Source organism: Dermacentor albipictus, chromosome 1 (assembly GCF_038994185.2).
Source record: "Dermacentor albipictus isolate Rhodes 1998 colony chromosome 1, USDA_Dalb.pri_finalv2, whole genome shotgun sequence".
NCBI classification, from domain to species: domain Eukaryota; kingdom Metazoa; phylum Arthropoda; class Arachnida; order Ixodida; family Ixodidae; genus Dermacentor; species Dermacentor albipictus.
This window is the reverse complement of record NC_091821.1, coordinates 164,624,041-164,651,235: the sequence shown is the minus strand read 5'-3', so window position 1 is coordinate 164,651,235 and position 27,195 is coordinate 164,624,041. Positions and strand designations below refer to the sequence as shown.

General features: G+C 44.4%; 1 protein-coding gene across 9 annotated transcripts in view; it reads left to right on the top strand.

Annotated features, from left to right (window-relative positions):
* The window catches only part of LOC135911392 (MAM and LDL-receptor class A domain-containing protein 1-like), a 265,122-nt gene that overhangs the window by 53,464 nt on the left and 184,463 nt on the right, over positions 1-27,195 (top strand). For all 9 annotated transcript variants that reach the window (XM_070528718.1, XM_070528725.1, XM_070528726.1 and 6 more), the window contains 8 exons: positions 3,541-3,634; positions 7,278-7,427; positions 11,432-11,570; positions 12,457-12,568; positions 14,132-14,219; positions 19,902-20,054; positions 20,373-20,518; positions 25,531-25,647. In XM_070528718.1, coding sequence (XP_070384819.1) covers positions 3,541-3,634; positions 7,278-7,427; positions 11,432-11,570; positions 12,457-12,568; positions 14,132-14,219; positions 19,902-20,054; positions 20,373-20,518; positions 25,531-25,647 — 999 coding nt within the window. The remainder of the gene's footprint in view (positions 1-3,540; positions 3,635-7,277; positions 7,428-11,431; positions 11,571-12,456; positions 12,569-14,131; positions 14,220-19,901; positions 20,055-20,372; positions 20,519-25,530; positions 25,648-27,195) is intronic.

Below are 27,195 nucleotides of genomic sequence, written 5' to 3'. Positions count from 1 at the left end.
TTTCACCTTTTCGATAGATTGAGACAAAGAAATCGAGCAACACATGTATGCGCTATCACAGAATTTTTTTTTTATTTTTCACACGTATTCCTTTAACAAAGACTCCACTAACAGTTCTTGACAGTCATGAAGGAAGCTTTGTGGTCGGAGAAATAGACTGATATATGTTCGACTTGGTACACCAATGCTTGATTCTCAAAGACGTTCACAAAGACGTTCACAACTGGGCCCTTAATGCCATATTGGCCTCCGCCGTGCATCAGTCGTCGCACTTGCATGAATGGGATTCGCGGAGATACGAGTCTTACACTCACCGCATTAAGTTGTGGAAGGTGCGCTGGCCTCGAGGGATATTTGTAACCGTTTGTTGTCGAAATAACAACCAAAACAAGCGCGAACGAGACCGACCCAACAGAACCAAACAGGCGCGGGCGAGAGCTGTGGCGCGAGCAGACGATAGTACGAAACGAGCGGATCGGCTGAGACCAGACACGAGTGCGCATCGAGCCGTAAGGAGGGTCCGCATGACACCAGCATCGCGCGCGCACGTCACTGAAGGGGCCGCTCTCATTGGTCTCCGCCATTCGCGGCTCGCGTCCTTCGTCTCCCACTCCAGCGAAGGGGGGTGGAGCTGGTTACGAGGCCAACGCCGACGACGACGCGAAACCCAGGAACGGACGCCAAAGAGCTGCGCTCTAAAACTTGAACGCGCTGTGAACGGCCGGGGAGCAGCTGCGCTCCGCTATCGCGGCGCTGCCATCGGCGGCGCGCGACGCGGCTCGCTTGCGTCGAGGATAAAGAGGGCGAAGGAAGCATGTCTCTTACTCTCAAGCGTTGTTTGATAACAGCGCTCGTGAAAAACTAGTGCGGCGAACGCGACGGTGGCGAAGCGGAAGCCACACGACCGGCTAGCATGCCGTTTGCAGCGTACGCTGGTTGAGCCGGCGGGGGTCTCTGGCGACCGCTGTCAAACGCGATAGGTTCAAATTTCACAATTCCAAGTCATGTAGTCATTAGTTATTGCTTTCAGGGACCAAATTGAAGGAACAGCGCTATGAAGAGTCCTGCGCATGCTCGAACACGGGCACTTTGCGAGGATCGTAGCTGAGATCTGACTTAAGCAGCCTAATGATATATTATGTAGCGCTCCACAATGGCATCTCGTATTTGTAATCATGAATGTCACAAGTAGCAAATTAATCAAGAAAGCATAAGCTTCAGGTGGCACCTGCGTCACTCGACAAAATCTCAGGGGAGAGCATGCCTTCAAGGCACTGTGTGTGGCTTGGCCTGTGGTTGCTCCGAATAATTGCAGCTTGCCCGTGTGCTTGACTGTAAACTAGCCAAGGTCTCTGGTTTAAAGGACGCTACGTATATCTCCTTTTTTTTAAATTGCCTGTGAAGCCCTCTCTCGTAGAGATGAACAATACCTCAGTTAACTATATATAAAATACTTTTTCACTGGCACGTACCTTAGCTATTGTTGCGAGTCGTGGGGTCAAACGTACATAACATACCCGTTATTCTTATTACAAAAACGAGCTGTTCGTACGATTAGTTTCTCCTCGGTGCGTCATCCCTCTAATCCTCTATTTCAGAGGCTGCGTACACTGCCGTTTACTGACATACGAGACTAGAAGATTTCCTGCTTAGTAAATAAAATAATAAACACAAACACACCTCTGCCGCGTGCCATTTTCACGTTTCCGTTGTTTAACACACGGCATGCACCACAACGGTAATCGCCCTTTATGTTCGAATGTGTACCGCGAAAGATTAATTAAATTCTCTGGTGTTAAGCTGTGGAACAATTTGCCTCTTGAAATAAAACTAGCAAGAAATTTTGACATTACATGCAAATGCCACTTCTTTTCTTGTCAAGCACGTTCTTGAGTTTCGATTTTGTTTTGGTTGTTTCTAGCGCAGTTCTGTGTTTATATATAGTATTTACCGCTTATGTATGATACTTTCGCTATTTTGTTTGTGTAAGACTGCTAATTATTGCAAAACATCTTTTGTATTGGACCCATCACTAGCCGCTTTAGGCTATCGGACCAAATATCTTTGTACGCACTTTTCATGTTATTGTGTAATAAAATTTTCTTTTGATTTGATTTGATACCCCTATGAACAAACTTTCGTGAACATCTTTTTCGTTCATAACAACACCAGACAATGGGTTTTTTGAGACTATGGCTACGCCGCCACCCCTAGTTAGGCGATCTCGACGGAAAACAGTGTAGTTTGATGCTACTGTGGTGCAAGTTTGCTTGATTGTCGTTAAGTAAATTATTACAAAACAGTGTGTAGTAATACAATTGCATGTGTAAGATCCTTCCGTACAGGTCACCTCACATCTTTTTTCACCAAAACAATAGAATAGACATATGCAGTACAAAAACAGGCATAAATGAACATCAAATGAAAATTTCTAGAAGTTAATGTCGATGATGAAACAAATTATATCGGGATAAGTTATTGCTGATAAGAATAAATACACACAAAAGGCAGATTACGTGACGGGAAGCATAGCCTAACATCCTGCGTTACATCCTGTCGCTTGATGTGCCTTTTCTGTTTACTCATTCTTTTACACTGTAACATTTATGTCGAATATGAACCAAATAGCTTACCATTAAGTTGCTTTGCATCACACACTGAGAAGAAAAAGATAAAAAATTCGCACGCAGCTGGCGACCTGAACCAGTAAGTGTATTAATGTAGTCTGTGTATTGCAGCTCACCATATTCCCTTGTATGTTTACGTGGAGGAAGTGAACGCGACAAAATGAAGTTGGAAGTTTTTGAAAAAAAAAGCAAACAAAACAAATGAAAAAATAATTCGGAGAGAATCAAGTCGGTGAATCTAAGACGGAAACAGCGTGCTTTTGATTAGTGGAGTGTCTATTGGAGTGTCTGAGAATGTCTGAGAACGCCCACTTGAATTGTTAAGACAACGATGCAGGAGTTCATATGCTGCATGTCATAGCTTGGGCATTACGTGAGAAAATGCTTCGCAAAGACATACGAAATGGGACTTGTAGGTGCTGCCAGTAGGCTCGTTTTTCTCACAGCGGTGCTAGGTGACATATCAGGACGAAAATGATACAAAACAATGTCTGAGGTGTGGCCGAAGTTTAGGAATGCTCAGAACCATATGAGAGTGTTCATGCAGCACAAGAGCGAAAACTTTGATTATTAATTGAAACATGACGGGTTAGTTTGTTTTAACTTTCTCGTAGGTTGAAGGGCGCGAATAGGCACATAATAATTCTTAAACCTTGCACTGAAGTCGACAAGCATGCACATTCAAAAGCTATTTGCGGTTTGTTTGACCACAGTACTCCAAAGAATGTGTGTGGTTCTCTATTTATCGGAGATAATGTCACTCCAGCCTCGAGTATTTTGCTGTGTCATTACTTTTCAGTTCATTTTTAGATGTGCTTTATACAATGCCGCTCTAACCTGAGATATTAACCTATGGCGATGCTTTAGGTCTCTTTCTAAATTTTTTGTGGGTGTTTGTGTATTTGTCATGCAGCTTCATTTTCGGTGCTATTCCACCGTGGAATCGGGCAACAAGTTCTTCTGCGCAATCGATGACGTAGAAGTCTATCCTTGCGGCGACAAAAAAGGCAAGCAATTACTGCAGCGCACACTGCTTTATCATCTACATGAATTGCACGTGATTTTGTCATTTTGTCCCTTAAATTTCAAATGTCAGAGAATGCAACTTGGTTTAGTAGTTCGCAAGAAGAGGTGTTGTCTTTCATAACTTTCAATTAGGCAGTGACTAGCGAGAGATTGCAGCAATATTTTCAAAGTGGTGCGCTCAGGTGTTTTTGTTAGATATTCATAAAATGCCTAATAATAATAATAATAATATTTGGGGTTTTACGTGCCAAAACCACTTTCTGATTATGAGGCACGCCGTAGTGGAGGACTCCGGAAATTTTGACCACCTGGGGTTCTTTAACGTGCACCTAAATCTAAGCACACGGGTGTTTTCGCATTTCGCCCCCATCGATATGCGGCCGCCGTGGCCGGGATTCGATCCCGCGACCTCGTGCTCAGCAGCCCAACACCATAGCCACTGAGCAACCACGGCGGGTCCATAAAATGCCTATTACCTTGCTTTACATATGCGGCAATTTTTGGATCTGCGCTGCTTCTATGGTAGGTAAACAGTCTTTCAAGTGATTACCTTGGTACTTTCACTGGAATTGTTCTTTATATCGAGGGCCACTGCTTAATTTTTTTTTCACTACGGCTAACGTGATTTGTTAGTCGACATTAGCATCATTCGCATGCTTAAATTAGTAACCTACAGAAAAAGCATGAAGGCGCTAAGGAATGGTATCTGTGACACATCGCTTGTGAAGCTGGTCGAAGTTTATTGAAGGCAATAGAGAGATATTTGAAAGAAATGTTCCAAAATTCAGGGAATTCATATTTGTCAACAACTTTGCACTGGATTTACTCAACAACGTTTATAAAAACAAAAACAAAACATAAACGTTTCACAACCTATGTGGGTGGGATCGTCAGTACACAAATGGTTCAATAGAGCGAATACATCCTATTTATCTACGAAGCAGCTGTAAACATCCGGCCGGGGCCATGTTTAAAATGGCAGGCCGACATACCACTGTGCATAAGCCATGAATCCACGAAGTTTCTGGGGCCTCATCGCTGCTCCCGTGCAAACGTTTTCACATTACTAAAATAAAACACCTGCCTGTCTGGACACGTGTTTGAATGCACAAAAGCATCTTAGCGAACTGTTCTTTGCTTTGCAGTCTATGTGGTAAAACAGAAATCTATCGCCAATGCAAAGGGGCAATGGGGGTTGCCACAAGTTTCTACACTGTACATTTCATGAAATAGGTAATTTGGGCCCATATCACGTGTTTATCCTTAGCTTACAGCAGCTATTCATAGCAGCACAATGGGCTGATGGATTGTCATCAAGCTGCACCAAGGCTTTTTTTGTTGTTTGTTAGATTCTCCTTGTCTGCTAATAAGCTACGTATAGCAGTGTGGGGTGAGGAACACGCCATTGTTTGCTTCAACAATCTTTTAATAGAAGATAGCATAAATATTCGGTGTACAAGCAAATAACACATAGGCTTAAAGACAAGACTATAGACGTGTATTTTGAAAAGCAGCGATATTTTTTCTTAGTCTTGCGAGAACAGGGATGACCTTTCCCGCGGTAAGAAGAACTTGGCTTACCGGTGGCGATCTAACACCGCCGCGGAACGTAAGCGTTCGCTACTCGAGCGGCCTAAAATTTATTAATGCGGTGAGCGTTCTTCGCCTACTTCAGGCGATTTGTGTCGAGCAACCTAGCCTCTTTAGGCCGCCTTCTCTTTAGTAAAAGAACTGAGCGTCGCTTAAGTATCCTTACGTGATTTGAATGCGAAATGATTAGCACTTGTCGAAGTGATCACCTTAAAGTGAAACTCCACCTTAATCCTCCTTAATGAAATTTTCGGAGCGGACCAGATCCGACGTCGTAGCTGTTCACCGTGGGATTTCGCAGGGCGAGCCGCTGCAGGTCCAGCGCCGGGAACGCGACGTCATCACTTGGGTTTTGGTGCCACCGGAAGATAACAACAGACGCCGAATTTTCCGCTTCATTGGGCATATAATGCTTTCGCATTAAAAAAAAAACTTTTAAAATTTATCCGGTGCTTGGGTAGCATAGAATCCGTGCCACATGGGGTCTTCAAGCAAGGCAGCCTGATGTTTCGGCGCTGCGCCACGAATGCCACTGGGCAGCGAGGAATTAACTCTCAGCGTTAGCACGCGCCAATGCACAACCAATGTAATCTCGGAGGCCACGCAAAAGGAGGGGGACTTTGCGCACCCGTCGCTAGATGGCACAACGTGCCCAGAGGGAATTGGGAGAGAGAAGCCCGGTTGCAGCACATGGCTCATACATGACGCGTGTTTCGGCGGTGGCAGTACGGTGTGTAACTACACACACGCACACACACGCACACACACGCACACACACGCACACACACGCACACACACACACACACACACACACACGCGCACACACGCACACACACGCACACACACGCGCACACACGCGCACACACGCGCACACACGCGCACACACGCGCACACACGCGCGCGCACACACACACACACACACACACACACACACACACACACACACACACACACACACACACACACACACACACACACACACACACACACACACACACACACACACACACACACACACACACACACACACACACACACACACACACACACACACACACACACACACACACACACACACACACACACACACACACACACACACACACACACACACACACACACACACACACACACACACACACACACACACACACACACACACACACACACACACACACACACACACACACACACACACACACACACACACACACACACACACACACACACACACACACACACACACACACACACACACACACACACACACACACACACACACACACACACACACACACACACACACACACACACACACACACACACACGCGCGCGCGCACATGCACACACACAGTCGTTTGTTGGCGTCTTACTAGATATAACTATAAATAAATAAATAAATAAATAAATAAATAAATAAATAAATAAATAAATAAATAAATAAATACGTGTAAACGTGCCGTTGATAATCCACTGTTGTTCTGCTTACTTCTTTAACGAAACGCCGTTTTATGCACTGAAGCACAATAATAACTGGTACGCCAATGTATGTCGTCGCATACTTTGCCCAATTAAATTCTGAAGTTTTACGTGCGAAAACCGCAATATGATTGTGAGGAGCGCCGGAGTAGGGGACCCCGGAATAATTCAGACCACCTCGTATTCCTTGATGTGCAACCAATGTGCGGTACACGGGCGTTTTTTGCATTTCACCCCAATCGAAATGCGGCTGCTGCGGCCGGGATTTGATACCGCTACCTCGGCCTTAGCAGTGCTACGCCAAAGTCGCTAAGCCACCACGGCTGGTAAAGTAATTAGTTAAAAATTTATTTAGCGAAAGTATTAAATTATTTGGTTATGCATATTGATTTCTCGTTTAAGTAATGTCCGCGTCTTCGTGTAATCCGCCTCACGGGCTAGAATTGGCGTATCTGCCACAGGTGATTTTTAAAATTTTGGTATAGTAATAATAATTAATAAAAAAGACATATGCGCTTGCACACTGTCATCACTGCCACTTGGCTTTCTGCGTAGGGGAGAAGCTATCCTGCGGATTTGATGATGGCCACCTGTGCAAGTGGCAAACATCCAGTGAGGCGGGAGACGCCCCTTGGTTGCTCAGTGATATCGAGAACAGTGTCCCTGAGCTTCCACGTCAAGATCACACTCTTGGAACATCGCAAGGTTTGTAGCGAATTTAGATAAGAAGAAATTTCGCGATATTGATACCATGGCAACAGCGTGATGTGTATTTGAAGCGCACCCATCGGAGTGACCTATATGAACACAAACCTACTATATGAACACAAGAACCGGCCGTCAGTCCCCAGCAGCTGCGAAGCAACTCACCACGGCGGCGGTCAGGCCTGCGACGCAGCAGAGGGTGCTAAGAATCCCTGGCTCCAGACAGGCCGCCATTGGAGTATGAACCTGGCAACGTTTAACGTTAGAATGTTATCTAGTGAGGCGAGTCTAGCAGTACTATTGGAGGAATTAGAGGGCCGTAAATGGGATATAATAGGGCTCAGTGAAGTTAGGAGGCCAAAAGAAGCATATACAGTGCTGAAAAGTGGGCACGTCCTGTGCTACCGGGGCTTAGCGGAGAGACGAGAACTAGGAGTCGGGATTACTGATTAATAAGAATATAGCTGGTAACATACAGGAATTCTATAGCATTAACGAGAGGGTGGCAGGTCTTTTTGTGAAACTTAATAAGAGGTACAAAATGAAGGTTGTACAGGTCTACGCCCCTACATCCAGTCATGATGACCAGGAAGTCGAAAGCTTCTATGAAGACGTGGAATCGGCGATGGGTAAAGTCAAAACAAAATACACTATACTGATGGGCGACTTCAATGCCAAGGTAGGCAAGACGCAGGCTGGAGACAAGGCAGTGGGGGAATATGGCATAGACACTAGGAATAGCAGGGGAGGGTTATTAGTAGAGTTTGCGGAACAGAATAATATGCGGATAATGAATACCTTCTTCCGCAAGCGGGATAGCCGAAAGTGGACGTGGAGGAGCCCGAACGGTGAGGCTAGAAATGAAATAGACTTCATACTCTGCGCTAACCCTGGCATCATACAAGATGTGGATGTGCTCAGCAAGGTGCGCTGCAGTGACCATAGGATGGTAAGATTATTTGATATGTAACCGTGAACCCTGAATGATGTATGACGGAACCACCCAAGAAATAAGGAGTAGCCGGCGCCTTAAATTGCGCGCCAACATCTCCTTATATCATATCAATAAAAAAAAAGAACTCGAATTAGCCTAGTCCTGAGGAGGGAACGGAAGAAACTGATATATAAGAAGCCGATCAATGAGTTAGCGGTAAGAGGGAAAATAGAGGAATTCCAGATCAAGCTACAGAACAGGTATTCGGCTTTAACTCAGGAAGAGGACCTTGGTGTTGAAGCAATGAACGACAATCTTGTGGGCATCATTAAGGAGTGTGCAATAGAAGTCGGGTGGTAACTCCGTTAGACAGGACACCAGTAAGCTATCGCAGGAGACGAAAGATCTGATCAAGAAACACCAATGTATGAAAGCCTCTAACCCTACAGCTAGAATAGATAGAACTGGCAGAACTTTCGAAGTTAATCAACAAGCGTAAGACAGCTGACATAAGGAAGTATAATATGGATAGAATTGAACATGCTTTCAGGAACGGAGGAAGCCTAAAAGCAGTGAAGAAGAAACCAGGAATTCGGTAGAATCAGATGTATGCGTTAAGAGACAAAGCTGGCACTATCATTACTAATATCGATGATATAGTTCAAGTGGCTGAGGAGTTCTACAGAGATTTATACAGTACCAGTGGCACCCACGATCATAATGGAAGAGAGAGTAGTCTAGAGGTATTCGAAATCCCACAGGTAACGCCGGAAGAAGTAAAGAAAGCCTTGGGAGCTATGCAAAGGGGGAAGCAGCTGGGGAGGAGCAGGTAAGAGCAGATTTGTTGAAGGATGGTGGGCAGATTGTTCTAGAAAAACTGGCCACCCTGTATATGCAATGCCTCATGACTTCGAACGTACCGGAATCTTGGAAAAACGCTAACATAATCCTAATCCACAAGAAAGGGGACTCCAAAGACTTGAAAAATTATAGACCGATCAGCTTACTGTCCGTTGCCTACAAAGTATTTACTAAGGTAATTGCAAATAGAATCAGGAACACCTTAGACTTCCGTCAACCAAAGGACCAGGCAGGATTCCGTAAAGGCTACTCAACAATAGACCATATTCACACTATCGATCAGGTGATAGAAAAATGTGTGGAATATAACTAACCTTTATATATAGCTTTCATTGATTACGAGAAAGCGTTTGATTCAGTGGAGGCATTGCGGAATCAGGGTGTAGACGAGCCGTATGTAAAAATACTGAAAGATATCTATAGCGGCTCCACAGTCACCGTAGTCCTCCATAAAGAAAGCAACAAAATCCCAATAAAGAAAGGTGTCAGGCAGGGAGATACGATCTCTCCAATGCTATTCACAGCGTGTTTACAGGAGGTATTCAGAGACCTGGATTGGGGAGAATTGGGGATAAGAGTTAATGGAGAATACATTCGTAACTTGCGATTCGCTGATGATATTGCCTTACTTAGTAACTCAGAGGACCAATTGCAATGCATGCTCACTGACCTAGAGAGGAAAAGCTGAAGAGTGGGTCTAAACATTAATCTGCTGAAAACTAAAGTAATGTTTAACAGTCTCGGAAGGGAACAGCAATTTACAATAGGTAGCGAGGCACTGGAAGTGGTAAGGGAATACATCTACTTAGGGCAGGTAGTGACGGCAGATCCAGATCATGAGACTGAAGTAATCAGAAGAATTAGAATGGGCTGAGGTGCGTTTGGCAGGCATTCTCAGATCATAAACAGCAGGTTGCCATTATCCCTCAAGAGAAAAATGTATAATAGCTGTGTCTTACCAGTACTCACCTACGGGGCAGAAACCTGGAGGCTTACGAAAAGGGTTCTACTCAAATTGAGGATGACGCAACGAGCTATGGAAAGAAGAATGATAGGTGTAACCTTAAGGGATAAGAAAAGAGCAGATTGGGTGAGGGAACAAACGCGAGGTAATGATATCTTAGTTGAAATCAAGAAAAATAAATGGGCATGGGCAGCACACGTAATGAGGAGGGAAGATAACCGATGGTCATTAAGGGTTACGGACTGGATTCCAAGGGAAAGGAAGCGTAGCAGGGGGTGGCAGAAAGTTAGGTGGGCGGATGAAGTTCAAGGGGTGGACTCCCCTTGAAGATGCCTTACCAACAAGCCCACATTGCAACCCTCGTGAGATTAAGAAGTTTGCAGGGACAACATGGCCACAATTAGTACACGACTGGGGTAGTTGGAGAAGTATGGGAGAGGCCTTTGCCCTGCAGTGGGCGTAACCAGGCTGATGATGATGATGATGATGAAGATCGGGGCGACTAGTTGCAGTTGCAGTGTCAGCTTCTTGGTTCGATTCCCATCGGCGTGCAGCCGCATTTGGACATGAGGGCAGGGGCGAATATAGGGCGTGCATCGAGAGAGGGGGCTCAATAAAACAAATCGAGAAGGGGAGGAAGTTCACTACATGCTAAATTTTGTCAGCGGCTGGAGTAGTGCCCGCATGTCTTGGCCTCTGAGGGTGGAATGGGTGCTTTTCTGTGAGCATGTATTGTCAAGAAGAGCTGGTCGCCGCCCCTCGTGCTCGTCATTATGGAATTGGATTTCACAGCTCACTGTTATCAACGATACTGCACTACGCCAGGCGAGCGTCATCAGTCGCCAATATAAAAGATTACATGCCTTACGCGCATTATAGTTTGCGTAGCCTATCCGTCACTCAATACAGCTGTCTTCGCTGCACAGAGGGCAGTGCGACTCATGGTGAAAATCCACTGCCATCTGAGAAGCAGAGGTGGAATTGCTTTTTGTTCGCAAGTGCTCTTCGCCATCGACCTTTGTTAATAATATGTCAAACATCAGGATTGGCTGGCATCTGCTTTTCCGAACAGTTTTTGCGTAACAACTTTTTGTGAATGCGGACCTAGAATGTCTCGACCCAGTGGCACACAGTACATGGTGCGAACGCCTACGTAGCCGCATACCGGTCCCGTGCTTGTGACAAGTGTACAGAGGCGGGGGTTGTACATCTATTAAAGCCAGCGCTATACTCTTCTTTGCCCAGGGAAGTTCATCTATGTGGAAAATAAAGCGAAAAACAGCATCCTCAAGGCCACGCTCCTGAGCCCCCCACTAGAGCCGGACTGGGTCGGGGCAGCTTGTCTGTCCTTCTGGCACTTCGCGGTTCTGGAGCACCCAAGCAGGTGATCACTTGTAGCATAATTCAGTGCGATAACTTACTGCATTATAATGTCAAAATTATGGGGTTTTACGTGCCAAAACCACTTTCTGATTATGAGGCACGCCGTAGGGGAGGACTCCGGAAATTTCGACCACCTGGGGTTCTTTAACGTGAATCTAAATCTAAGTACACGGGTGTTTTCGCATTTCGCCCCCATCAACATGCGGCCGCCGTGGCCGGGATTCGATCCCGCGACCTCGTGCTCAGCAGCCCAACACCATAGCCACTGAGCAACCATGGCAGGTACTGCAGTATAATATCAGTGAATCTCGAAAAGATGTATAAAGGAGGAAGAAGAAGAAGAAAATGAAACTTTATAAAAAATAATGGTCCGGCAGTTTTGGTTGTGTTGGACTCAGGTGACGACTCGAAGTCCTTGGACTCTGGTGGCATCTTCGGCTTGCGGGACGGAATTAATTTTAATCTGGAAAAGTGACAGAGCTATGAATTTATCTACCGTAACCTAACCTCGTTTTTCATTTTGAATGGCGAAAAGACTCGACTTTCTTCACTAATTGTACAAAGGATGCCTTACGTACAGTGCTAAATGTTTGTCGAGTAATACACCAACTAACAGCATAACGTAGCTTTAATTATAAATTTGCAGTGAGTTCTGTGCGGCAGGTTGAATTGAGCAGGTGGTTTGGAGGATGTTTAATGCATGTGAATAAGCCCTTGTCTCAAAATATTGATTATTTACCTTCGCGAAGTAATAAAGGGTGTCACTAATCGGCGAATATTTTTTTTCAACAACGCACTTAATTGACACCAATCGAACAATTACTTGGGGCTTAGTTTATCATGTATATATTTAAGAACTTCATTACGTTTTACATACTTTTTTTCAGCTGCAATCTGACAGTATCATCCGCCAACGAAAGTGAATGGTGGTCGAGTTCTCAGCAATTGAAACGTTCTTGGAGCCAAGAAGTTATACGGATTTGGCTACAGAAAGGCAAAGTGAGAAGTCATAGGTTTATCCTTAATGACTAGACTGCTTGCGTAATTCCCTGCTACGTCGCTTACAACAGATGTGCCCGACCACGAAGATTGTAGTGAACGTTGTATCTCGATGGGGCGATGGGTCTTCGTGAAGCTAAACGTGAAGTGAATTAGGGTAGAGGCTTGGACGAGTTGGTCGTGGTTTGTAATGGCAGTGTTTGCGTATCGCATGAATGCAGGACAGGAAGGACAGAGACGACTAAAGAGCGCTAACTTCTAACTGATCTTTATTTGCGGACGAGCGTAAAATATATGCACAGCAAACAGGAAAACACACAGAAAAGGGGGATGCGCAGAGCCAGCACATCATCATCATTAGTCAGCACAGCGCTTTTTGCTCGTCTCTGTCCTTCCTTTCCTACTTTCGTGCGCTACGCAAACACCACGTGAAGTGAAGCTTCTCATCCATAAGTGTCGCCAATATACCATTCATTTTCCTGCCAGGGTGAAAATTTTAGCTCTTTAAAAGCATTGCACGTAGTGGAGGTTGTCCAGAGAGAGAGAGACAGGGAGAGATAGATAGATAGATAGATAGATAGATAGATAGATAGATAGATAGATAGATAGATAGATAGATAGATAGAGAGAGAGAGAGAGAGAGAGAGGGAGAGAGAGGGAGAAAGAGAGAGAGAGAAATACGAGGCGAAAGTCGGGGCAGTTAGCGTACGCCCAGCATGACTTCTCGTCGTCATTCTTGCTATTGCCTGCCCGCGTGACCCAGCAAAGGGGGCAACGTCGGCCGTTCGCACGCGTAAGCAGGACAGCCACAATACACGGACTGTTTTGAGACTTCTATGCAGTCAGTGAAATGTGCGCAGCATCGAGTAAGGTGAATTTGGCGTAGCGCACCTGCTTAGTTTCATTACCCATGGCTTTCATGGACACAACGTCCATATATATATAGGAACGTAAGCTCACGGCCGAGTCGCTGTGCTCGGCCACGTAACTGTGACGTCGGGAGTCGAAATGTAACATGGACCTCTCGTCATGCGACCCTCAGTGGCTTTCAAAGCTCATTTCACGTCACAGAGCAGTAAGCATTACGACATGTCTGGAAAACGGCACACAACCTCCACCTTACGTAATGCGTAATACGTAATGCTTTAGGTAAGGCGGAGGTTGTGAGTTTGGTTCCCACCGGAGACAAGTTTTTTTTTTCGGCCACTTCCGTTTCCCTTTACCTTATCACTTCTACATTTCAATTAAATCAACAAATAATTTCCCCTATGCTTTCCACGGCTTCATTAATTGCTGGTTTCATAATGGGGATTCGTGGCATTTTCTTTTCCGTATGTTGCTTTATTTGACACATGCATCTATACGGTATGCATATGGTATGAAGGTAAGCAAGAGAAATGTCGAATGATTAGAAGTAATAAAAGAAATAACGAAAAAGCACTTCGAGCGTAATTACATTAAAGGTAGTTCAGTAAACATGGCCTCACTGCACAATGATGTGAAAAATTATGTTGCCAAAACGTGAGATGCAGATCGAATAACGTTTATTTTGTCCTTTTGAAGGGTCAAGTGTCCATCCAGGCCTCACTAGAAACTGCTTTGATCGCTTTGGACGATATCATTCTCTCCTACGGCCCGTGCCCTTCCGAAAGTAAGTTGGTGTGGTGAATATACTTGAAAACTGAACCAACAGAAGAAAGAAAAACTAAATAAAGAAAAAGAAGAGGAAAAAGGAAACTTTCTAACAGATCAGTAACTCTTGCTTGAATGAAAGGCTAAAATATAGTATAGGCATATAATATGTAAAATAGACATGTTTTATTGGTCTCTAATCTTGGCTCGGCTGCGCTCCCTGCGGCGTCTTTACAAATCGTAAAACGGCATTGTCAAATAACAAACCGAATTTCACTTTCAGCGAACGCACTTAGCAAGCGTTGACTTGCGGCTTTGTTGGTACAACATGTAAACTAGTGTTTAGCTCAAGTTTTCTTAAGTCGAGAACAAGCCTACCAAATTTTTTGTGTCTTTTGTGATCCTTCTAAAGGCCAGTTACATCTCACCATCGGGTGTCTGTTTTTTAGCCGGACTTAATTTCTCGCATGACTGTCGCTCCGCTGGCATGGCTTGTTTATGCTTCGCCCCATTTATAATAATGGCTTTGTTTTTCTACTTACTGAATTTTGCTTTCAGCTATCAGTCTCAATAGGTATAGATCTTCGTTAAATACTTGTGATGTATGTGTTTACGTAAGTAACGTTCTTTACAAATATTCTTTTCGGTTTTGCAACCTTTTCTATCTTGTGTGTCGTATTCTTTCAGTAGGCATGGTTCCTATAGATAGCTGGCTTTATAGTAGCATATCCTCGCTTCTTACCATTCCACATAACAAAAACTCTAGCAGATCATAGTACGCCTAAAAGCTGGCAGTTTAAAGGGACATTAACGAGAGCAACAATATTCCTCACCGATCTAGGAAGGTGTGGCAACTGATGCGTCAAAGACGCCGAAGCTGTATAAGCGAGTTCTCATATTCACTTCGGAACTGATGTAGGGGTCTGTTTGCTAACTCACGGCTTCACTCAAACACAGCAGCAGTTGCTGCTGTGTTCGAGCGCCGTCCTTGCTGGCTGTTCTTAGTGACGGCTTTCACGCAGGCTGCGTTGCAGCACCACCAACTCTCACCGCCGCAGCTGTACAAACTCCAAGCTGAGCTCCAAAGTGCAGCCGGTATAACGTGACTTCACAAACAAAATTGCAGATTACTGTTGCTGTTGTTGTTTATTCGAATGAAATACACGGAAAGTAAGATTTATTTTATAATCTTCGATAAATATGTTTCAAAGAAAATTCGAGGTTCTGACACGCGTCGCGTTGCGTTTACATTTGATATCGACTGCTGAGGCTTGCACAGTGCTGACTGAGGGCCACGTCCTCTGCTACAGAAGACTTCCAGATAAGACGTAATCCGGGGTAGGACATGTAATCCATAAGAACATAGCGGGCAACATTGATGAATTCTACAGCAATAATGATAGGTTATCAATAGTCGTAATAGAGCTGAATATGAGGTATAGGTTAAAGGTAGGACAAGCCTACGCTCTAACCTCCAGTCACGATGATGAAGAAATAGAAGTTTTATGTAGGTGGGATTAACCATGAGAAAAGTGCAAATTCATTATGCTGTAGTCATGGGCGACTTCAATGCAAAAAAGGGGGGGGGGAACGCAGGCTAATGAAGAAGAAATTAAGAACTACGACATCGGTTCTAGGAACACTAGAGGAGAGATGTTGGTAGAATTCGCGGAAAGGAATAAGCTCAGAATAATGAATACCTTCTTCAGGAAGCGTAGCAACAGGAAATGGACCTGGAATAGTCCTAATGGAGAAACAAAAAATGAAATAGATTTCATACGCTCTGCCGATCCCAGCTTAGTGCAGGATTTAGAAGTGTTAGGTAGGGTAAAGTGCACTGACCATAGGTTAATGAGGTCCAGGATTTCCCTCAATATGAAGAGAGAAAGAGTAAAATTAGTCAAGAAGGAACAGGACAACCTAGACGCAGTATGAGTAAAAGAAGACCAATTCAGGCTGGTGCTTGCAAACAAATATGCAGCTTTAGAACAGAAACAAGAAGATGACACAGAGGAAATGAATGAAACCGTAACTAGAATGGCTTCAGAAGCAGCAATTGAAGTGGGAGGTAAGGAGCCAAGGGAACCAGCAGGTACGGACCTAATAAAGAAAACACAAAGCATGAAAGTGTCCAACCCAAGACATCCGACAGAATTCGCGGAACTGTCAAAGCTGATCAACAAGGAGAAAGGGAAAGATATTCAAAATTATAACGCGAGGAAGGCAGAGGAAGCAGTAAAAGATGGAAGCAACATGAAATCAGTGAGAAGAAAACTTGGCAGAGGACAAACCAAGATGTATACACTGAAAGATGAGCTGGGTAAGATAATCAGCAATTTCCAAGATATAGCAAAAACCGCGGAAGGGTTCTATACTGACCTGCATAGTACCCAGAGCAACCACGCTACCGCCATTCGAAGTAGCAACGAGCAGAATACAGAGGCTACTTCTATAGCTAGCGATTAAGTTAAAGGCGCCTTGCAAGACATGACACGGGGAAAAGCGGCAGGTGATGGAATAACAGTAGATTTAATCAAAGATGGAGGAGATATCATGCTTGAAAAGCTTGTGGCCATTTATAGGCAATGCCCCATGACTTCAAGTGTGCCATATAACTGGGAAAATGCCAACATTACACTAATGCACAAAAAAGGAGACATTCAATAATTGAAAAAAAAATATAGGCCCATTAGCTTGCTTTCAGTATTATACAAAATAATTACCAATATGATTTCCAATAGAATATGGGCAACACTTGGCTTCAGTCTTCCAAGAGAACAGGCTTGCTTCAGGAAGGGATATTCTACAATGAATCACATCCATGTCATCAATCAGGTAATCGAGAAATCCGCAGAGTACAATCAACCTATCTTTATGGCTTTCATAGATTATGAAAAGACATGTCATATAGTAGAGATACCAGCAGTCATAGAGGTATTATGTAGTCAAGGAGTGCAGGAATCGAACGTGAATATCTTATGAAATACCTACAAAGATTCTACAGCTACCTTGGTTCTCCACAAGAAAAGTACAAAGTTAGCTATCAAGAAAAGGGTCAGGCAAGGAGACACAATCTTTCCAATGCTATTTACTGCATGCTTGGAAGAAGTATTCCGCCTATTAATCTAGGAACTATTAGGAGTGAGGATCAACGGTGAATATCTCAGCAACCTTTGGTTTGCAGATTACATTGTTCTGTTCAGCAACAATGGGAGCGAAATACATAAAATGATTGAGGACCTTTATAGAGAAAATACCCGAAGATTAATATGCAGAAGGCGAAGATAATGTTCAATAATCTGGCAAGGGAACAAGAGTTCAGGATCGCCAGTCAGCTTCTAGAGCCTGTACAGGAGTACATTTATCTAAATCAATTGCTCACAGGAGACCCTGATCATGAGAAGGAAATTTACAAAAGAATAAAAGTGGATTGGCATACAGTAGGCATTACTAAATCCCGACTAGGAGCTTACCACTACTGTTGAAAAGAAATGTGTACAATCCTTGCGTTCTCCCGGTGCTAACATATGAAGAAGAAACTTGGAGGTTGACAAAAAAGCTCGAGAACACGTTAAGGACCACACAAAGAGCGATGGAACGAAAAACGTAAGGCATAACGTAACGGACAGGAAGAGAGCGGTATGGATAATAGAGCAAACGGGGATAGCGGAAATTCTGATTGACATTAAGAGAAAAAGTTTTTCTGGGCAGGTCATGTAATGCGTAGGTTAGATAACCGTTGGGCCATTAGGGTTACAAAATGGGTGCCGAGAGAAGGAAAGCGCAGTCGAGGACGGCAGGAAACGAGGTAGGGTGATGAAATCAGGAAATTTGCGCGCGCAAGTTGGGATCAGTTGGCGTAGGACAGGGGTAATTAGAGATACCGGGGAGAAGCTTTCATCCTGCTGTGGACATAAAAATATGCTGATGATGATGATGACGCCGTCGCGTGCCGGCCTTCACCGTCACAGAACTCCCCTTAACAGCTTCGCTGTAAAATAAGTTAACCAGTAAATAAACTTTGCTTCTGAAACACCTAAAACGCCACTCTTAGCGCGACAAGAGTCTTCGTGAGCCAGAAAGGACGCAAGAACGAAAGATGGGTGGCGAGGCCACCTTGAAGTTCGAGCATCAGCTGAATTATGCTGGACATCACGGACTTAGACAGAGTGTGATCTGGCCTAGTTAACTTTTTATTGGTAAAGATGGAACTACACTGGGTTCCGGATAAGCCATAAAATGCACTTCGTCTTAATGGCCGAAATACGATAAAATACTTAGAAATCCGGGATGTCACGCTCACGTAAGGGCGCTGACACTTCGGCACGAAATTCAAGAAATGCACTTGCAGTAAATAGTTTCTTTCGGTAAAATTAACGAAAATGGAGTTTCAGAATTCTACGTAATCCATCTAAACTGACATAGTGTTTACCTCTGCTGTACTTAAACAAAATGACCACAATATTTTCCCATTGCTTACTGAATTGTAAAGATTTAAATAATCATCGCACGCGTAATGCGACGACGTGAGATCGTTCCCGCCTGCGGTAAGCTGTTTCTTCATCGACTTTCACTCCATTAATTTATAATTTATTTCATTCAGTTAATAAGTACAAGTAATTACCCCTGTGTTGTCTTTGGGGTCTCTGTTGGCTTCATATGATGTGATTAAAAAGTCGGGCCCCTCGGTTAACCCCCGTTCTTCTCGTTCATTACATAACGAAGGTCTCGAATCCGGCAACATCGATGCCTTCAGGTAGCATGTGTGGGTTGATTGACCAGTTGCCTTCACCCAAGAAGATCACGTACACGGGACGCCTGTGGTAGAAAGGATGTTCCACATCCGCCGCCAAGGCTTGTGAGTGGTGGCGCTCGCTATAACACTCCCAGGGTTATTTCTCGTAGTACGTAACACATAAATACATAAATAAATAATTTGAAAACGGCGCCGCGGTAGGTCAACTTGTAGAGGATCGCACGGGTAATGCGCAGACGTGGGACCGTTCTCCACTTGCGGCAAGTTATTTTTTTAATACACTTTCATTTACATCAATTTATCATTTATTTCATTTACTTAATAAGTACAAGTAATTTCCCCTGTGGTGTCTTTGGTGGCTTTGTTTGTTGGCTTCTGATGATATAAGTTACTTATAGTTATTTCTGTAACTTACTTATAGCTTGCAACGAGTAAGGAAAATCGAACAGACATACGTTACGTTGCTGAAATTAGATTACACTTCGCAAACAGGAAGTAGTTTTTTATGTCGGAATCGTTTTCCTGCTTGCGCTTCCTTTTTTGTATAATAGCGAACGATCTACAAAAATTGAAACCAAAACGGGAAATTTAAATGAAAACATGTCACGCATGGATGCTTGTGACTGTGAAAAGGGTTGAGTGACATATCAGTTGATAAAGGTGTACTGTTGCTCAATCTCGGCGTCTGAGCCTGAAACATACCAATGTCATACACTCATGCGGTTGTGCAAACGGAAAGAGAATTATTTATTTATCTTGAATTTAATGCTTTTCAGATGACGCCGAGAAGTTCTAAGTTAAAGGTGCTAGCAGCGGAAATTAGGCTTATGTCTAAAACACTACCAGTGTACCATTCCATCACTGTATATTTTTTTTTGCGATGCCTTATGTTTGCATCGCAGCTGCCTTCAGTACTTGTCTTACGTAGGTTTCCATTTCGCGTAGAGTGGGGTCTGAGCTGCGACTTCGAGCGTGGTCCCTGCACATGGACAAACGCTGTGAGCAAAAGGGGCAAGTCAGAGTGGTTCGTCCGCGGAGGGCAGCTGCGCTCCACTCTTCCCCGGCCGGCGTATGACCACACGCTGGGAACTCCACAAGGTATGTTTCGCAAACGAACAAGCTTCTCGTTATATCAGAGCATATAGGAGACGTTACTAAGCGGAGGAAACGTAGGCTTTTCGAGCTCTTGAGAACGGCTGTGCCTGGTATACCCGGAGGTATGAATGGATTACAATGTTTCTTGACTTGACTTCATTTGTTCTCAGTTTGCGCCATTACAAAAGCTCCATTTCCGGATTGAATAGTAATTTGCGAAGTCATGGTTACGCTTTCCGCGTTCCCCGAGTTCACGTCGCGCCATTCCAGCTGGCTAGTAGTTAACCTACTGTTTTGTTTTCTCCTCACAACCAAACCCAGGGTCCTACGCATTCCTAAGTGGTGCTCGTCCTTACGCGCCTCTGTCTGCCATGCTGGCTAGCGAATACGTGAACCTGATGGCACCAGGAGTACAGTGCATGGATTTCTGGTTCATAGTACGGGCTGTCGCTGGCACGAAGCTCAGGGTGAGTCTGGCAGTTTATTCTGTGGGAACTTGACGCACCCGCTACCAACTACTATGTGGTCTTTCAGAACGCCCAGAGCTCTATAGTAATCCCGAATACTAGATTCCGCTGTCTTCCAGCAGGTGGGCGCAAGATATAAACGCATATGGTACGTGCTCATAACAGCGCATTCAGCCGCTTTATGATGAAGAATAACATGTGAAGATTTGTTTTCAATACAGCATCTTAGCAAAAGAATCTGCAAGGTTATTCAGCCTACGCGATATTCTCCAAATTTCTTCCAAAAGCTCCTTAATATAGCGAGAAGTCTTATCTATAATGACGCTTATAATTTTAATAGTTTCGTAAAGTTCCAGTTGAAGTATGCTACGCTTGGTGTCAAGATAAGGTGCCAGAAACTGTGTAAGAGAAAGTGTGATGATGTACTTTAGACATTCTTTTGATTTCTGCTAATTTCTGACAGTTTGCTGGCATGGATAAAGAGTTATCGCCAAAACCCATGTATGTTTAAGAGCGTTGTCTTATTTCTCACCTTGTGCATTTCTCATGGCTTGTGTATCTCAGGGAAGCTGTTAAGGGGAGTTCGTTCCACAGCCGTTCTCGTGCAACGGCATGCTCGATATTGAGTGTTAATAAAAGAACATCTAAAGTGTCATGCATTGAGACGTATTTATCAATCATTTTAAAGTGAACGCTACCTTGCGTATATCTCATTCGGATGGACAACGTGTTTGCATGGTTTTATTAACCAGTAAGCCGTAATTTTTTTTTCTCACGTCGCGTTTTAGTGGCTGCACGTTGGAGGCCAGATAGAAGTTTTTTTTGGTGGCGGCGGTGAATGCTGACGCCATGGTGCTGCAACGCAGCCGGGTGTTCTCCCGAAGACTTTAAGTGATATTCGAAAATAGCCTCCTGAAATAAAAGGACGGTTCTTCCAGACAGGGGCGTAGCGAGGGGGGGGGGCTTATGGGGCTTGAGCCCCCCCCGAAATTTTTTCGTGCTGTCATGCGCCGCCGACCAAAACAACTCCCGGCGCCGGAAATCATGCTCGATTTTGTCTAGAATGTCCTGAATTCATGCTCGAAAAGACATTTTAGCGCGAACATAGCGAAATCGGGCTCGATTTCCTGGAAATGCCCATGCATCGGGAGTCACATACCGTAACGCAAGGAGCCCCACCGAGCACAAAATTTCAAGGGCGTTTTGATGGCGAGCGGGCTCGTCTCGGCATCTCGTGGAGGCCGCGGAATCTACCGAGCGCTTGGATTTCAATTCTGAAACTTTGTGGGTATAAAGTTCTCATAACATTTTGGTGCGAAAGGTGCATTGACATTTTCAAAGTCGTGCTTTAGATTTTCGATTCCGGAATTTTGTGGGTTTAATGCTGTTGTAAACATTTGACGCCAAAGGTGCATCGACCTTTCTAAAGTCGTACATCGGGCCATACAACGAGGCAAGCCAAATCAACATACTATCAGACAAGTTGACAAAGCACGCAGCGAGGTGCGATGAGACAAAGCGTTGTGGTGGTTCATTTGTGCCATCAGGTCACAGAAAAGATTATGATTTTTTTTCACCTGCGCCAAAGCATCCATGTCAAGACACTAAAGCCACCATTGTAACTAAGTTCTTATTTATTTTTCTACCTAGACTTTTATTTGCGAGGATACATTAAGCCTCTTTCTCATCTTTTTATTTTGTTCTCGCAACCCGCGGGCTGCCAATCCAGCCAGAGCGGCATGCGTTTTTTTCGTGCTGCATCGACAACCGCGCGGCGCACTTAGATGCGCGTTCGTTTTTTTCTGGCCGACTGCCTTTTCACCTGGCAGTTTTGGACGCTTTCTGGCTAGCAGACGAGAACAAGAAACAATGCATAGTCGCTCGCTGCCAGCATTGCGGGGACTCGACGGATTGCAACGCGTTCGCTTGTGTGCGCAAGGGAGAAAAGCGGGGAGAAAGCGCGCCGCCTCCTGTCGCACGCGATACATTTTGGGAGTGGAGGGAGGGGGGGGGGGAGGTGCTGTGATCTGTGAATCTGTGGTTGCGCAACCTGTTTATTTGCCTTGTTTGACGCATTATATATAGTGACTTTTTCTTAGGTACGTAGATTTATTGGAGACTTATATATATTATGTGTATACGTATATTTAAACATCTTGTTGCGAGGGTTTCTGTATATGCGCAGTGAACTTTGTTTCCAGTGCCATTTTTTGCCCTGTATCACGCTGTATCTTCACATATGTACATTTTATTGTATCTTCGCATTTCTAATGTACGAAGTCGAGTCAAATGAAAGTGAGACAACCCGCCCCGCGCAATAATGGTTCGGTTCATTATTTTCGAGGCACGCGCGTAGCACATACACATTTCATTTACAAGTGACATGCAGAGGTGAGGTTAAATGTTCTTTAATGTTCTCATACACTGGGTTGAACAGGGTTACGTGACATAATGGACACTCCAAAAGTTGAACAGCTTGGTGTCGAGAGGTTTTTGAAACATGAAGATGTTTCCCCAAAAGAAATTATTCGCCATATGGCTGCCGTATGCACTGAACATTGCGTTTCATTGGCCACTGTGAAGCATTGTAGCAAACTGTTCAAAGAAGGACATGACAGTTACAAAGACGATCCATGGTCGGGCCAAAGCCACCGTGCAATCATCCCCAACACAATTGAAAAGGCCGTGGTTGCTCAGTGGCTATGGTGTTGGGCTGCTGAGCACGAGGTCGTGGGATCGAATCCCGGTCACGGCGGCTGCATTTCGATGGAGGCGAAATGCGAAAACACCCGCGTACTTAGATTTAGGTGCACGTCAAAGAACCCCAGATGAGGGTGACGACATTTTGTCTGCAATTGTGACCGAGGATGACTCATGGTGCCGCTACTACTAGCCTGAAACACTACGGCAAAGCTTACAGTGGAAGCATTTGAATTCACCACTCCCAAGGAAAACTAAGGCCGTCATTTCTGCCGGAAAAGTGTTGACTTCTTTTTAGATCGTTAGGGGCCATTATTGATCGCATTTTCTAAACCTGGAGAGACTCTAAATCGTTTCAGATATTGTGAAAGGTCGGATCGGCTGCGTGTCGCAATCAAGAACAAACGACGTGGAAAATTGAGCATTGGGAACGTGTTGCTTCACAACATTGCCCGTTCCTACGTCGCTGATGTGGTTAATACGAAACTGGCAAAGTTCAAGTGGGAAACGTTGCAACATTCCTCATGCAGCCCAGACCTGTTTTCTTGCGTCTTCCACATTTGGTAAACTTTGAAAAAACTGCTCAAGGGAACCAGATTCGTGTCAAAAGATGACGTGTAGTCATTTACAGATTTTTGAGGCAGCAACCCAAGGAGTTTTATGAGACGGGAATTACGCGACTCGTTAGTAGGACAAGTGTCTAAATACTCATGGTGACTACATTTAAATAAGGTACCCCGTTTATCATATATTCGCATTGGCTCACTTTCATTTGACTCGCACTTGTATATTTTGCAGAACTCCTGCTTTTTTACATGTGCTCTCTGTTGCGACTATAATTTCGGAGCAATTGCTCGCAACACACGAGCGGTGACAGCTGCTCCTGCGCAATACATTCTAACAAAGGACAGCGTCACTGAGATTTACCCGTGGTCGTTTCATATGTACGAAAATGTAAACAAGGTTCTTAAATGATATATATATTATATATATATATATATATATATATATATATATATATATATATATATATATAGATCCCTCGACTAATTCTGTAAGGAGGAGGCCGAGCGGCAAAGTGAGCCCCCCACGAACGAAATTTCTGGCTACACCACTGCTTCCAGAGACAAGCCCTCAGGGGTGGCAACGACAGGGTGACAGGTGATACGGTGTAATTGCTCGCTAATTAACAAAGTGCATTGATTAACATTTAAACTTGTAGTTTAAGTGGTGTCATCGTAATTGGTAAAGTGAAGCGAGCTCTCCGTACAAGCCATATCAGCTTATGGACTTAGAAAAATGTGATTACCCGTGGAACTGTGGCACGACGAATTTCGACCATCGGAGCGCGCGACACAGAAACTGGGAGGCTGCAGCGAACGCAAAGCCGCGCTCCTCAAGGTGATGTCCTGCTTACGTCACCTAGCAGCGGGCAGCCAGCGCGCTGCACCGGCGAGGAGCACGTAGCCCAGCGCGTTGGGCTCCGTGCACTAACCCCCCCCCCCCCCTCCCTGCACTCCGCCCTCCGTGCCCCCCATTCCACATTCAGAATTAGGGGTGGGGGGGGGGCGGAGCTATACCATTTTCACTCTTGTTTTTCAAAGGGGGCACCGTTGCCTGAAGACTGCCAGATGAAACAGCTGAGGCTACTCATGCTTTTTTTTTTTTACTCCGCATTGCCTCCTTTTGCAGCGAGGGATGTCGCTGCGAAGCGGGAAAGACATCACTCGCGCTTTATGTAAGAGGGGTGATGGTATACAGCAGATTGCTTCAAGGGTGCGACACAGGATGAATGAAGGAGGCACAGGACAAAGAACCTGGTCTACCTTTGTCTATTTGTCGAAATTGCGAGTTCTTTGGGGCCGTCCAAGATCCTTTGAAAACACAAAAATAGCGTTGCTATTTTGAACTTATAAGCACGTGGATAGGTCTGAATAGGGCATAATTAGATTAGCGGACCCTAATGGTTCATCACGTATATATATATATATATATATATATATATATATATATATATATATATATATATATATATATATATATATATATATATATATATATATATATATATATATATATATGTATATGTATGTATGTATGAATAGAGAGGGTCAGAGGGCTTGTGGCTTTCCCCCTCCAACCATTACTCGAGCACTAGTCGGTACGCCACTTCCCGAAGGGTGCGACAGCTGACAACGCTTATACAGTTTCGTTGTCTTTGATGCATTAATTGTCAGATTGGTATATATCTCTGAATGATTTTTTGGTACTTTATTGTGTGTCTAGCATTTCTCTGCTGGTTTTTTATGCAGGTTCTTATAGAATTGACAAACTACCAAAAAATTGGCCAAGAGGTTGTCTGGGCTGCTAGGCCCAGCAACTCCAGTGAATGGCGTAGGGGGCAGCTGAAAATACCCCGAATGGGCAGGGTGCGTATTCATATTCTGTGCCTTCTGCTTCTTCCTTTTTTCTATATGCTCACGGCAGTGTTTCGCACAGAAGAACGTATCTAAATGCATATCGCTTACTATTTGTGATGCACAATGTATCGGCTCATCGACACTCATTTTCACGAAATAGAACACGACTGTTTGCCCGACAGCGTGCGGTTTCTCCTAGTATATGTCACGCATAACAGGTTTTCCAGCAACAACTACTTTTTGACATAAAGGAACATAATTGAGAAAGAAAATTCGGGCAGAACTCACCTACAATGACAATGCAAGTTTTGAGATGAAAATGAATTTACTGTACACTGAGCGAGCCAGTGCTGTGAAGCTGGGATGCGACTTTTGAGATGCCGGGTGCCCCGGTGTGCACGAACGCTGAAAATTAACCCCTTCCACCCCACGGGCCATTCGTGGCACTGTCAAGCGCGCTCCGAACAGCGTCAGGCTGCTGTGCTTGAGGAACTCGCGTGACGCGGGTTTGTTCCAGCCCTGTAGCGAAGAAGTATTATAGAGGATTAATTTTTTTATTAAGAGCACCGTGAAAGACGTTAGGCCGACATTTTTAGACTACACTACCGTCGTGATCGGTCCACTTATTTGGTTAGATAACCGGAAGGCAAACTGGTCTGACAATGTCAATAATGCTATCCGCATTAATACAGGCAAAACTGCTTTATCTTGTAATCTAGCCCTCCAGTGTCACCAGTGCAACTGTTCGCCTACCTTTCATGAATGTACGTTGCACGGACGCCATTCGGATAAACTAGCCAGCCAAATACTAGAACCTTTTGAAATTGAACAAGCAACCCTTCAGTATATGTCTCTTTGGAAATGGAATCGATTATTTTTGCGCAGTGTTGTATGAGGTAATAAGAGAGTAATGTCACTGTATAAAACGGTCGATCTTGGAGTAAAGTATTCAATTGCCAGTGAGCTCTGTATGTACACTCGCGTATCTCGTGAACCGCACTCTTGTCTTCGGACCCCTTCGTTCGCGGAGCTCATATTGAACGTGACTGTACACGTACGTCTGTCTTCGTAATGTTTCCGTGAATTAGAAGATTGCGATTATGCGATTACGAACTGGCCCGGCAGTCTGTTTTTCTGAACATTGCAAGAGCACTTCATCTACGTCAGTCACAGCGGACCCGGGTTAAAAGGAAGTTTCCAGACGAATAAAAATGGGTTGGAGTTTATATCGCAGACAGACCGGCAGCGTATTGCTGTCATTGAAGAGAACAGTTTACGATCGCTGTATTTTACACGTGCTAACATGCGAGGTGAAAACATGGAGGATAACCGAAAAGCTCGAGAAGGAGGCCAAGAACCGCGCAACGAACTAGGGAGCGAAAAATGTTAGGCGTAACTTTAAAAGACAGAACGACGGTGGTGCGGATTAGAAAAAAAAAACGGCTGTGGCTTATATTTTAGTTGAGATTAAGATAAACAAGTGTAGTACGGTAGGCCGTGTAATCCGTAGAACAGATAACAGATGGCCTATTAGAGTTACAGAATGGGCGGGAAGGG